Genomic DNA, 14,730 nt, shown 5'->3' with positions numbered 1-14,730 from the left:
GTGTGTGTGTGAGAGAGAGAGAGAGAGAGAGAGAGAGAGAGAGAGAGAGAGAGAGAGAGAAAGAGAGAGAGAGAGGGATAGTGTGTGTGCCCCAGTGAGTCATAAGAGGCAGAAGATGTGCAGATCCCCCATCCACTTGGTAGTGTGTTTGGATGCATGTGGACATGCACTTGTGCACATGCATGTGGGGATGTGTGTGAGTGGGTATGCAACACAGAGAGAGAGAGAGAGAGAGAGAGAAACAGAGAGAGAGAAACAGAGACAGAGAGAGAGAGTAAGAGACTGAAGACTGTGTCTTAGAGATAAGCTCCTTTCATTCTCTCCAACTTCTATATTCAGACGGCCCCCTCCCTCCCCCACCCAGTCTGTTCCCCTCCATACAGCCCCCTAGCAACCCCATGCACCCCCCTCCTCCAGCCTCCTAACATTCTTTACACAGGAAGATCAGTTCTCATCTCCCTTATATCCCACCTAGCCCAGTAGACTACTAGCCCAGTAGGCTACTAGCCCATGTAGTCTAGCTGGGTCCTGGAACAGTCCTAGACTTGATTCTAGATCAGTGCTTGATTGGTTCAAACCCATTCCTAGCCTGGTCATAGCTCCCCTCCAAACATCTTAATAGTCTTCCTAGCCTGGTTCGAGAACCGTCATCGTCTGGTTCTAACCCTGTCCAAACCCAATCCTAGCCTGGTTGGTAGTAGCGCAATACTAGCCTGGTCCAGTCTTAGACCAGTTTCCACCGAGTCCTAGCACTGCCCCTGCTCTTCTCTAGCAAAGGTTGTTACACGTTTCAAATTTAGGAGACTATCGGTTTCCAAGGTGAAGCCTGAAAACATCTTTATTGTGAGACTGCTCTCCTCTCCACTCTTACTTCGGAGAGAAGTCAACCCTGCCACTACAACTTTACCAAATACAGGGTTGAACACTACTGTACTACTGTAAGACTGGGTTGAGCACTACTATATTATATACATAAAACATATATAGTAGATATCAGTGGACACCTTCTGAACAAATGCCTGCCCATGATTCATTGCCGACTCAACACATGGACAAATACCACCAATACCATGAACCGAGTTTCCAATTTCATAACATGTGCGTGTATCTGCATTGAGCCGGCTGGAAAGAATCAGAATCAGAATGGGATTTATTCGCCATAAAAGTTTGCACAGACAAGGAATTTGCTTTGGCAGGAAGGTGCATACAATAAACATATACCTAAAATTTAAATATGTGGACTATCTATACTAGGGGTACATAAACTAGCAGTAGGAAGAAGAATGGAGTACACACGCCCTCTGGTGGGAAAAGGAGAAAGGTGCAACATGACAAAAATAAACCGACAAGGAACCAAATAACAATGGCAACCACCCTCCTTGCTACACCACGTGCGAGTCCAGGCCAACACAGCCGCGAGGCTAAATATGTCAGAGGGTGACATATTAATTATGCCTACCTAATCAACCCAATACCCATACGGGTATACCCATAGGCTGTTACGGGGATTGCGATAAAGATTTTGATACTGCAAAAAAGTGACAATGTAGTTCCCCGAAGAGAATGGCTATATACAGAATATGCTGATCAATCGTTTAAAAGCCTTTTTTTTATTGTCGCGAGATTGAACCCATGAGGAAAGGATGCTCGACATTTTGGTGCAGACAGGAAGAAATACCAAAAACAAACACTAGGTGGAGAGCACGAGCAACCAGCCTACCAATTCTTCAAGCACCTAGAAATACGCTGTGATTTGCCTGTTATTTCAATACATTAGTGGCCCCGCCGTCTTTTTATTATCCCACCACAGACTCAGGTATGAGCTGGTCACGTCATACGTTTTAGCAGAGGCCCACAATATGTGGGAGGAAGCGTATCTGTCAACGCTAGCGGGGCCCCCTTTATCTTCTATAGGAAGGCGTAGCCTATCCATTTCCCTCTCTCTCCATTCCTCTCTCTCCTACACTCACCCTAACACACACGCATTATATGTCTACTATAGCGGTGCAATAGTGAGCCGGAGGTCGTCCTTCGCATTTCAAACTGTAGGCCATTGGGGCGAGACCTCAGAGCGCATCGCGGCAATCAGACCCAAACCGCGCCGATTTAACCAATCCAAGCAAAGTACGCGCTTTGCCGGACTCACATTCACGCCAATGGTCCTCTGACGGGTCGAGCGCACGAGCTCCCCGCAATCTGCGTTATCGGCAGCTCAGTGGCCAAGGAACGGGGTGGCAGCCAGGAAAGGAGGAGAGAAGCGGAGGACAGAGAAGAGGAGGGGAGGTGGCTGAGCTTACTGAGGACCGACGACGAGAATAAACAAACACGCCACATTATAGGGTAGTCTGCGAGGACGGAGCATACAAACCGTGAACTGCTGATATTCTGAGTGGAGAGAACTGACGCCCGAGGTGACAAGGATCTTCGACTGAGTAAGTACTGTTTTAAATGAACTCGTAGTCACTGTATGTAGATTTGCAGCAGGGTACTCAAACTGATTTCATAAAATTGTCTAGTGTTGACATAGAAACGAAGCTGTATGGAAAAAAGGTTCAAGCGAGCCTCCCCCGGCGCTGCGGAGGGATGGAGAGGAGATGACTCGGGCCAGGGCGAAGCCATCGAGATAATGAAGCCTTTCCCGTGCGACAGTCAAATGAAGTGACATTGTGAACCTGTTGTTTACAATAACATTGCATAAACCCGCTATGATGGCGACGCAGCTTTTTTTTATTTGGGGGGGAAACATGTCTATTACCTCGTGATACCAAAATCACCCAAACAGATGTTTTCATTCATTTGAAATGGTGGAAATAGCTCGTAATTTGATAAGAATAGGATTCAGCGCAGATTGTGCTGTTCGTTGGCCGTCCCCGTGCAGGTTATCCAGGTAGACAAACGCTATTCTGTCAAGTCGACAGGTGCAACACCGCGACATGTTTACGCAAACACAAGGATGATCCATCATGTATATCGATCTGTTCGCCAGGCGAGTGTTTAGGGGTGAAGGGCAGTCTGGGTTTTTGCCTCGGCGGGCATTACCAGTGGCGCCACAAACCAGACATAGCCAGAGAAGAGATGTTTGCGGTGTGTTTTTGCTTTTTCTTCTATTTTTCCCCCCCCGTTTGAATGCGATTGAGTGCGAGGGGATTTCAATGCTGTGTTGTGGTGTGCGGGGTTCGTTTCAACATGGCGCGCTTGAGCTGATAACCATGGATATTACATACTCTTGTCTGGAATTTTCACTCTAGACTGCTCCTGCTGCAGCATTTTAGTACTCTGGGTTCAGTAGTCCAGGGAGAATACATTTATTCAGCTTTATTCGGCACAAAAACTCGCAGTCGCTTCTCACGCATCTTCCCACACCTTCCTAAATCAAGGCCAAGACCCCCAACGTCTCAGATTTTTCTTTCAATCTTTGTAACAATAACGATATTTTGCGAACTTGCGGAAGCCTATTTGTTTGGTCTTTATTCTCGAAGGTCTCCATTGTATGTTACTGAGTTCCTGTGAGTCTCATGGGTGTCCAGGGAAGGGAAGAGACTGGGGACAACATCTTTGTTGACTTGGCCCAGGTTTGCCGACCAACAATGGGAGACGTGCATCTGAGCACACCGCACCCAGCTTTTTGATGGTTCATGGAGACCCAGACAGACAGAGACATCAAAGTAGATCTCCATCCTAAGACAAGTAGATTCGGAATGTGGTCGGTTGCTTTAAAAAAAAAGCATACAAGACACAAAAATAACAAAAATCATTCTATTCTGACTGATGTGTGGGACATGAATATCAATTGGATAGATCCATCTAGTCTGTATATCCACCACAGAACAGCTATTGCTGAGCCGGCATATAATTGACATTATCTACACATTAACACTTTGAATCTTTAGACATGTTTAGTGATTGGTTTGATGGCCTATCTAAACTCTATATGCATCCGGTGTTGAAGTCCCAGTTCCCCAGCCCCCGGGCTGTAGGGTGAGGGTCGGGCTGCGCACTGGGCGGGGGGTTGGGACCGGCAGGCGAGGCTGGGGATCTATATCCGGCCTCCAGATCTGGGTAGTGTCAGACAGACAGAAGAGACAACTCTGGTGTGACCAGCCATCGTCAGACACCCTCACTGGAGAGGAGTAGAGGGCTGCTGTGACCTTTCAAACACGGATGGATAACACGGAGGATAAGATGTGTTCCTTCTGATGTGGTCTCTCTCTTTCTCTCTTGCTCACACAATTTATCTTTCTCTATCTTTCTCTCACTCCATTTCTCACCCTTCTTCCTCCCTACCTCCATCCCTCACCTCGTTCTCCTCTCTAACCACATCCCTCCCTCTCTCTTCCTCCCTACCCCTACCTCCTTTCTCTATCTCTCTCCCTCTCTCCCACTCTCTCCCCCCACCCTCTCTCTACCACAGATGAAGGACATAATGGAGTGTAGCTCTTCCATGTAGTGACACTTATTATTATTATTATAGAAAATTAATCAAGGCACGATGATGGTTGGTTAGTTAAGGGCTTAGACAATCATCCAGATGGGGGAATGTGGTAGAGAGGGAAAAGCAGAGAGATAGAGAGAGAGAGAGATAGAGAGAGAGAGAGAGAAGGAAGAGAAGAGAGAGTTAACTTAATTTCTGCACACAAATACGAAAGCTGGCTGCCATGACCCAGGTCTCTCTGTCTCCACGGAAACGATGCATGTTATAACCTTCTTCTACTATCTATCTCTCTGTCACTCTATCTCTCTCTCTCTTTCATCCTTCTCATGTATTTCCTCTAATTGTACTGTAATGTACTTCCTCCTCACTTTAATTCACTTTCTCTCCCTTCCATTTGCTCTTCTCTTACTCCCCTCTTTCTTTCCTCTGTCACACTATATAAGACAGACAGACAGAAAGAAAGAAAAGATTTGTGTTTTTCCCAGTCGATTTTCTGTTGTTTTCTGATAAACTGTCATGTTTAGCCTCTAAATCATTTTAATCTCAGATGACAACACAAAGACCAGAGCTCATACACACACATACACACGGATACACACACGCTCACCACGCTCACCACACATACTCATATGATAGTCAGCAGTTGGGTGGTAGGTGGATCATATCTAAAGCACTATTGATAACTAGTTAAAGACGACTCAATCTCTCTCTGTGTTCATTGTTAAACCAACCTAACCCAGAACCCAGTCCCCAGGCTAGTATGCCACACTCTCTCTCTCTCTCTCTCTCTCTCTCTCTCTCTCTCTCTCTCTCTCTCTCTCTCTCTCTCTCTCTCTCTCTCTCTCTCTCTCTCTCTCTCTCTCTCTCTCTCTCTCTCTCTATCTCTGGCTCTCTCTCTCTGGCTCTCTCTCTCTATCTATCTCTTTCACACACACACACACACACACATTCTTGTTATCTCCTATACACATACGCACAAGTACTGTATCAAAGGAGAGTTACCGGTACCAGGGATTAGGACTGTTGTTATAACATCAGCATTTGATTATGCACTTCATATTATGAGGGAATACCAGGAATACCAACTGGGCCTAATTAAGTTCTAGTAGCATTAGTGTAATAGAGACTGTAAAGCCAGGCTAAAGTGTTGAGCTACATTTCCTGTTCTTCTGACCAGAAAGAGAAAGAGCGTCTTTTTTTCTGAGAAACAGCAGTGGTGATGGGTAAACTGCTAACAGGTTATTAACACTGCCCATGCTAATGCTGTTAGCATGCTAAATCTATTAACCCTGCCCAAGCTAATGCTATTAGCATGCTAATGCCATTAACCCTAACCATGCTAATGCTCTTTAGCATGCTAATGCTGTTAGCATGTGTGCACAATGGAAAGCCTGGAGACAGAAGGTTCTGTTCAGAGGACTGTTTCCTCTCTGCTGACACATCACTCTGTTTCTTGTTCAAGCTGATGTCCTTCATTGATTGAACAAAACACGCACACACACACACCTTTTCGAGTTCGTTCTTTGTCAGAATTGAATGTCATTTCCTGATGGTCCTGCAGACTCTTTCTAGCCCTGTCAGGAAAGTCACACACGTACACACACACGAGACACGAATCATGACGGTGAGCTTACTCAAACATGTGACATAAGTGATGGACGTGTGTGTGATGTCACACGCACACACACCATTCACAGGCCCCTCCCAGTGCCCTCCTCATGTCTCTCAATGGGATTCCTCTTCAGTTTCCCTGGATTTGTGTCCCTCTCGACGCAGTGTGTTTCGGAGTGTTTCGCTTCCCTTTCTCTCCAGTCTGTTGGGGTGTTTCGGGGTGTTTTGCTTCCCTTTATCTCCAGTGTAAGGGGGTGTAATGGAGTATTTTGCGTCCCTCTCTACTCTTGTTGCTCTCATATCTGGGTTTCCTCTCCAGGAGTCTCAAGCTTCCACTTCACAACCTTTTTGGGTTTGTATTGGCCCAAGATTGTTTAGCATAGCAGACTACTATCACTTCTGGCCAGATACAGCTGTGTGTGTGTGTGTTTAAGGGAGGGAGTTTTTGAGAGAAAGGAGTGAGGTAGTGTGAGGGTTTGCTAGTGAGAGAGAATGTGAGTGTGAGAGAGATAGACAGATAATGTGTGTGTGAGTTTGAGAAAAAGAGAGAGAATGTGGTTGTGTGTGTGTGTGTGTGTGTGTGTGTGTGTGAGAGAGGGCAATTTTGGAGTGAAAGAGAATGTGTGTGTGAGGGTGTGTGTGAACGAGTGACAGAGAAAGAGAACGTCTGTGAGAGAGATATATAGAGATAGAGACCATGAGTGCGTGGTCACAGGAGGGAAGGGTATTATTGTCCCTCTGACCTCTTGGCCTCAAGGAAGGAACAGGAGGAAGTTGAGAGGAGGAGGAGAGAGGATGGGAAAGGAGGGGAGAGGGGAGAGAAGGAAAGAGACGGAAGGGAGATGAGGAGAGAGGGGAGGACGAGAGAGCACGGCAGAGGAGGGGGGTAGACACTCCAGATGTGTGTAGTAGAAGGATATGGCACTGGCTTCCTCCTCCCTTGCGTTCAAGTGCACAGGCTGGTCATTAGGTTCATGATAGATGGTCGGTCCTCAGTCAGAGGTGTGTGCCTCCAGCAGTGTGTTAATAAGGCCTCCAGCAGTGTGTGTGCTGGTATCCGATGTCCGTATGCTGTTGTGTCCTAATCCAGGGTATTGGGTGTCTGTTTAACATAATCCCAGATTAGCAGTTCTCAGACCTGGTCTAATCTGACGATGTGTCACCCCTAGCCACGAGTCTCAAACCTGCACATGCCTCACTGAGAACACATGTAGAATCACAGATTAATAATCACAGTTCGAAAACTACTGTTCTAGAATCACGGATCTGGTCCCCACCTCCATTTCCTGGTTATAGCTGGCGGGGTTTGATAAATATGCGACATGTTAGGTAAACACGAATGTGTGCACTGTTCAGGGGCTCAAGAGAGATAGTAGGTAGTGTATTCCATCCCCAGGGTGCTTGACTGCACTGGCTGAGTAGAGGCCATTAGGAAGACAGGAAGCACGTTTAAGGCAAGGTACTCAACACATACGACTAATGTCTTACTGGAAATGCTGCTCCAGCAATATGTCTGCCTGTTTTCTTCCTGTTGTCTGTATGTCTGTCTGCCTGCCTGTCTAATTGCTTGTTTGTTTGCCTGCATGCAAGTCTGTCTGCCTGCCTGCTCTCTCTAACTTGCCTGGGGTCTGGTGAGGGAAGGGTTAGTCTATAGAGCTGGAGGTCTAGTGAGGGTAGGGTTAGTCTATAAAGCTGGGGTCTGGTGAGGGTAGGGTTAGTCTATAGAGCTGGAGGTCTGGTGAGGGTAGGGTTAGTCTATAGAGCTGGAGGTCTAGTGAGGGTAGGGTTAGTCTATAGAGCTGGAGGTCTAGTGCAATGAGATGAGGAAAGGGAGTGAGAAGGGAAGAGAGGAGGGGGAGATCAGATGATGTTCTGTGAGGGCTCTCTATCCATGTGATGCTAATGTGGTTGGGTGTTTTGGGTGTGTGTGCCAATATGAGTGTAAAATAGTTTTACTGTAGCACTCCATATGTCATTGCCAGGGCAACATGCTCGAAGACTCTGGACCAATAAACAAACAGGCAGAGGATACAAACAACAACAAAATAATGTCACGTTTTTCTCAAGCTTTGTAACACAAGGTGTTGTTGCCATGCACCCAGCACGTTGCCATAGCAGCCAATGATTTCAGGCTCTCTCTATGATTCACGCTCTGACAGGTTGAGGGAAAGGGGCGTGGCTACTGGGAATCTGTTGAAAATCAACTCAGGCATTTTCTCTCTCTGGCTCTTTCTCTCTCTCTCTTTGTGTGTCTCTCTCTCTGGCTCTCTCTCTCTCTTTGTGTGTATCTCTCTCTCTGGCTCTCTCTCTGTATCCCTGTGCATCTCTCCCTTTCTCTCTTTCTCTCAGAATGGCTGAGGTGTCACAGGAGGAGAGACTTCAGGCAATCTCTGTAAGTCTAGTACATCACACACACACACTCACTCACACACACACACACACATAATCAATATAATGCGAGCAGGTTTTAGAAACAACATCCTCATTCCATCTTGTTCACCGGTCAGCCCTCTGCTGAAATGGCTCTCAGGCCTGTTAGACCTTTTAGACCCCATATCCTACACCATTAGTTCCCACATAAAGGACACACACACACACAAGCAGCACACGCAACATACTCCTCACTAACTTTATAATTAGAGCCGTGTGTGTGTGTGTGTGCGTGCGTGTGTGTGCGTGCGTGCGTGTGCGTGCGTGCAGGAGAAGAGGAAGAAGCAGACAGAGATTGAGAACAAGAGGAGGCAGCTGGATGATGACCGAAGGCAGCTCCAGCATCTCAAGGTAAACACACACATACACACATATACCCACACTTAATGCGCGCTCGCATTAAGTGTGTAAGTCCCTATCTTGCATCACATCAAACCCATACGTCCTAGGTTGGGGCTAAGCCCCGAATGTTTACAACGTCTGGCTCCGTGCCTGATTAACACTCGGATCGTTAAGCAGTCTCAAATGGTAGCAATATAAAAAATACGATCCCTTTCTGTAATCATGATACCCCCCAGAAAGATTCACTGCACCCCCAATCAAAGCAGGCTGCATCCGGCCCTGTTTGGTATACGAAAAAAGGTGGGCCGGTCTTGGGCCTGAAACTCCCAGGCTGAAAGGTGTCCCACTCCGGCCCTGCACACACACACACACACATGCACAAGTTAACTGTTGGATGTCTGTGTTTGCCATCACCTCTCTCTCACCTCTGCTCTGATACAACCACAGAGATGGAAATACTCCCTATCTCCACGGTAATGGAATGTTCTGTATGGCCAGCAGATAACGCCTAGACCAAGAGCTGCCTCACACACTCTATATATCCACACACACGCAAAACACACGACACACACATGCACGCAAAACACACTACACACACATTCAGTACACACATATAATACACACACCTTGTATCAGAGCTGGCTTCCGAGTGTGTATCACAGGACAGTACAGGGCTTCTGAAGGCTATTTCAGCCCCAGACAATCGAGCTGGCATAGATGAAGGGCTTCTATAAGAGTCAGTGTGTGCACTTACGACCTTGCATGCTCCCAAATCTCTATTTTGGTGCTAATGTGTGTGTGTGTATGAAATGTTTGATTGTACTGCGTAAGCCAGTCAGAGTGGGGTGCGGTGTGTGGGGGATCTGTTTCCTGTTTAGTGGGAGTGGGTCACAAATGTGTTTCCTCTGGCTAAGCCTTCTCTGCATTGTCACAGGCTTCTGTATTCTTCAGACCAGAGTAACACACACATGCACACACATGAACAAATGCATACACACACTCTCATGCAAACACGCATACTTGTGTGAAAAGCTGAATCCTGATTTTGGTGTTTAAGGATTTCGGTAAAACCTTTTATAGGTTTATGTAAGTATACAGGTTTGTATAAAGTGTGTAGGTTTATATAACTATGCACACCCCAGTGGTTAACAACTATACATACTCCCACACACACAAACACACCTACACACACACGTGTGAAGGTGAAGCTGTAAACACAGAAATACCAGGACTGTTGTTAATTAGCAAATTGGCATATGTGATGATGCAAGCACTGGCCTTAAGCTACTACCCAGTGTGACGCCTACAGATGGAGCCTAGCCTAACTCTAACACCATGACTAACTCTAACACCATGACTAACTCTAACACCATGACTAACTCTAACACCATGACTAACTCAGATGGCGGGGTCACGTGGCTGAGCGGTTAGGGAATCGGGCTATTAATCGGAAGGTTGCCGGTTCGATGCCCGGCCATGCAAATGGCGTTGTGTCCTTTGGAAGGGCACTTCACCCTACTTGCCTCGGGGGAATGTCTCTGTACTTACTGTAAGTCGCTATGGATAAGAGCGTCTGCTAAATGACTAAATGTAACTAACACCCTGACAAACCATGACTAACTCTAACACCCTGACTAATTCTAGCACCTTGATTAACCATAACCCTAACACCATGACTAACCCCAACACACTTACTAACCCCAACACTTGGACAACCCCTAACCCTAGGTGGAACACACACTGACCTTACCCCTATCCCCAGAAAGAAAATATCCACTATTAGTTTTTTCCTGTTTCTGAAGTTCATTCAGATTTGTAATGCTTCATTTCAAAGCATAACGAGCAAAGTTTGTATCTCTGTGTGTGAGAGAGAGTGGAACAGAGAGAAACAGAGATAGCAAGAGCGACAAAGAGCAGCGAGAGAGAGATTATGGCTAGGGCCATTGTGTGCAGAGTTAGCAGGTTTCACTCCAGAGAACAATGTGGCAGACGTGAGCTATGGAGCTCTGCTGCTTTGGCTGCTGTTTTCTGCTGCATGTGTGTGTGTGTGCGTGTGAGTGTGTTTCTGTGTGTGTGTGTGTTTGTGTGTGTGCGTGTGTGAGTATGGTATGGGTGTGTCTATTGATGAGGATATCCAGTGACGTCAGGCAGCCGGCCTGCATGTGGGAGGTGGAGGAGAGAGGGAGGGAGGGAGGGATGGAGTGAGAGAAAGGGAGGGAGAATGAGAACAGGAGAGAGAGAGAGGAAGGGAGGGAGGGAGAGAGGGAGAGAGAAAGGGGGGGAGGGTTAGGGTTGGGTCTGATACTCCAGAGACAGATAAAGAGCTGGAGTATGTAGCTGGAGTGTAGGATTACAGTCATAGAGCAGAAATAGAGAAAAATCAATGTTAGTGAGTGTGCAGGATAAAGACCAGTAAAGGCTTCCATCCAGGCGGGCAGGGGTACGACCGAATAGACAGGAGAGAAAGAAAAATATATACAGATGGACAGACAAAAGAAGGAACGATGTCATGAAGGGATGGAGGGGAGGTGGGGAGAGAGGAAGGGGAGGGAAGGGTGGGGCCAGGGGGGGAGAAACTTTTGCTTTGGAAATTCTTGTTGCATCACTGGAGAGGAATCCACATAAAGCTGGCTACCAGAGCTGCAGTCAGTCTGTGGGTCCTCATACAGAGTATAGAGTGTGGCTGAACCATAGAGACACCCAGGGAGAATTAAAACAATGGTCTTTACACTCTGAAACGGTTTCATTTGCACACCGTGAAAATTCATCCGGCAAGATAGAGAGAATGTGAGCAGTAGAGGATAAGAAAGATGGAGATCGACGGGATGGGAGAAAGATGCGAGAAATAGAGGGCGGAAGGGAGACATTGGAGAAGATGGGAGCAGTCATGGGGAAGAGAGAAGGAGAGATTAAGACAGGAAGGAGAGGGAGAAGTTGAGGGGAAAGATAGAAGATAGCAGTTTAGTCAAGGCGGTAGGGGGAAATGGGAAGGGGACGAGAGAAAATATTTAGACAGGGTGGGAGAAAGAGAGGGAGAAAATGGAGGGGAAGGGAGAAGGAGAGGTCGAGACAGGGTAGAAGAGAGGACGAGGTCTCTAGCGGTGCCAGGTGGTGTATCTCTGGGGAGGGGCAGTTCCCTGGCACGGCCCCTGGTCCCAGCGGAACCTGGAACGGGTCTGTCAGAGAGAGGACAGATGGGTGGTGGACGGGCGGTGACTGTGACCTGTAGTGACCACAAGGGGCAGTGTGTGTGACAAATACCCTTAACTGTCCTTTTGGTGTTCCTGCTATGATGCTCTGGTACACATATACACATGCACACAGGTACACACATATATATCATATAACACAGGTACACATACTCACAGGTACACGTACACACACATCCTCAGTCCTTGCTGTGTGTGTGTTCAGTCTAAAGCCCTGCGGGAGCGCTGGTTGCTGGACGGCGCGCCAGAGGAGGAGGAGACCCAGAGGCGTCTCCATGACGACGAGGTGAAGACCAAACTGCTGGAGCAGAACATCACCAGGTCAGGATGCAGCTGGGGAACCGAACCCGAATCGAACCGAATCACCATCTCCACAGACACCTCATCTCACGTTACCCCTGTGTGTGTGTGTGTGTGTGTGTGTGTGTGTGTGTGTGTGTGTGTCAGGCTGGAGCAGGAAATCGAGGACCTGGAGACAGGCGAGGCAGATGATGGGGGCGTGGCCCAAGAGAATGGAGGTGACACTAAAAGCATCTACATGGATCACATGGTCTCGTTTCCCTCTCCTCCTCTTTTTCTCTGTCTCTCTGCCTCTCTCCCTCAGTCCCTCCATTTCTCTCTCTCTGTTTCTTGCATTCTTTGTCTATCCCTCTGTGTCTCTTCCCTCCTCCAACATTCTTTCTCCCTCTCTCTCTCCCTCTCTCTCTCTCTCTCTCTCTCTCTCTCTGTCTCTCTTCTTTCTGTCTCTCTTTTTCTCTCAATGTCCCTCTCTCAAACTTACTCCCTTTCTATCTCTCTCAACCTGTGCTGTGCCACTGCGCCCCCTGCAGGTGAGAATGGCGTGGTGCAGGGCAGCAAGGCGGCGGGCCAGACCCCTAGGAGGGAGGTGACGGGCATGGAGGCCAAGCTGCTGGGGCCCAGCCCGGACCAGGCCAGCGCCGAGAACCCCGTCACCCTGGTCTTCATGGGCTACAAGACGGTGGAGGAGGAGCAGGAGAGCCGCACCGCTCTGGGCATGGAGGGCGTGGACGGAAACGTCAAGGCTGAGTTTGTGGTCATCGAGGACGGGGAGGGGAAGACGGGGGGGGAGGCCGGGGCCACGGAGGAGGGGGGGCCTCCCAACGGAAGCATGGCAGAGAAAGGGGAGGCCAATGGAGGTGGAGAGGAAGGGGAGAAGAAGGAGGATGAGAAGAAACAGCCCTGCAAGTGTTGCACGGTTATGTGAGAGTGTGTGTGTGTGTGTGGAGTGGAGTGTCTGTGCGTGCTTGTGTGTGTGTATACGTGTGTGCTTGGGCATGAGTGTTCCTGCGTGGGTGGGCTTGAAGGGTGCGTGTGTGTGTGTGTGTGTGCATATGCATGTGTGTGGAAGAGAGTGTGTTCTAATAGGACTGGAAAAAAACAACAGTTCAACACCAGAGAAAACTACAGCCAAGATGGCAACCGCTGAAGCCAACTGGACATCTGCAGCCACCCTAACAAACATGGAGACTCAACACTCTCAAGTATTCTCCTTTCTCTGATATGTATTTTACTTTTTATTTCTATTGATATTTTTCTATTTTTCTGTCTTGACATTTATAATGTATTCAGTATGTATATCTTTATTATTGAACTGTATGTAATTTTGTTGTTATTGTTGAATAGAACATGTGACAGCTCTCTAGATTGTACTGTTACATCTGGGGAGGTCTGGAAACTTCTAATCTATGTCATTTAGTCACTGCAAATGAAATATGAAGGACACAGGCGCATATGTAAATTCCTCTGTGTATCTAACTATTTATCAATCTATTTCATAATACGATAATGTCTCCAAGATATAATTTTGAATAGTATTTTAATATATTGATATCAAATTATGTTTTTTACAGTGTGTATTTATTTGTTTTGGGTTTGATTTTGAATCATCTCTAACCACTATCTGCATGAAAGCTTGTAAGCGCTACCATATTCAGTTAAAATCACGAGGATAAAAAAAAGAAGAAGTGCTGTCTAAACTCCTGTCCTCACCTATAGTTGTCACAAGCCTTTACACAGGGATATGATTAACTGTTGACGGTTGTCACAAATACGAAGCTGACCCAGAGGCTCATCACAATGACACTTCATTACAACATAACACGTACCTGTAAGACTGCGCTTGGGCCCTGTTCATAAGAGAGAACCACACTGCATCAAAGGTCACCGCGAGTCAACCCATCCCTGCAACGCTTCTTAACGCTGAGCAGTTTGGTTGTGTCAGCAATAATGTCAATGTTGCGTCTAAAGAGGAGGTACCACTGCATGAACAGGTCTGACAGGTCCATGCACCATCATGTTTCCCTTGTTTTTCTCATGAATGTAATCTCGGGTTTAACTGGGACGCCGTGGAGGGTGGAGCTGCCCCCCCCCCCTGCATCTTTCATTTCCGTACGAATCAAACAAACCCAGTCCCAGACAGTGTCCTCATGACTCACTGCTGGTTTCTGCTGAACAACCAGGGAGGTAATCTAGCTTTGACACCCTGTGTGTCCCTCTGGTGTTCTAGTTCTGGAAGCTGTGGCTGCAGACCATGCCAGCCAGCCAGCCAGTCAGTAAGACAGTCAGTAAGACAGTCAGTCAGTCAGTCTTGAAATAGTCAGTCAGTCAGTAAGACTGACCCCCCCACCCCCACCCCCCCCCACCCCCCCCCCCCCCCCCACCCCCGAGGTTGGTGCTAATTCTCGC

General features: G+C 47.5%; 1 protein-coding gene across 1 annotated transcript; it reads left to right on the top strand.

The window, feature by feature from the left end:
* Positions 1 to 2,083: 2,083 nt before the first annotated feature.
* palm1b (paralemmin 1b) lies at positions 2,084 to 14,643 on the top strand. The gene is made up of 6 exons (XM_067243528.1): positions 2,084 to 2,432; positions 8,393 to 8,435; positions 8,744 to 8,824; positions 12,230 to 12,345; positions 12,472 to 12,542; positions 12,855 to 14,643. The coding sequence occupies exons 2-6, from the start codon at positions 8,394 to 8,396 to the stop codon at positions 13,247 to 13,249; spliced, it is 705 nt and encodes a 234-aa protein (XP_067099629.1). The 5' UTR covers positions 2,084 to 2,432; position 8,393; the 3' UTR covers positions 13,250 to 14,643.
* Positions 14,644 to 14,730: the final 87 nt, after the last annotated feature.

This window comes from Osmerus mordax, chromosome 9 (genome assembly GCF_038355195.1).
Source record: "Osmerus mordax isolate fOsmMor3 chromosome 9, fOsmMor3.pri, whole genome shotgun sequence".
Classification (NCBI taxonomy): domain Eukaryota; kingdom Metazoa; phylum Chordata; class Actinopteri; order Osmeriformes; family Osmeridae; genus Osmerus; species Osmerus mordax.
The sequence above is the reverse complement of the archived record's forward strand: the minus strand, read 5'-3'. Positions and strand labels throughout refer to the sequence as shown.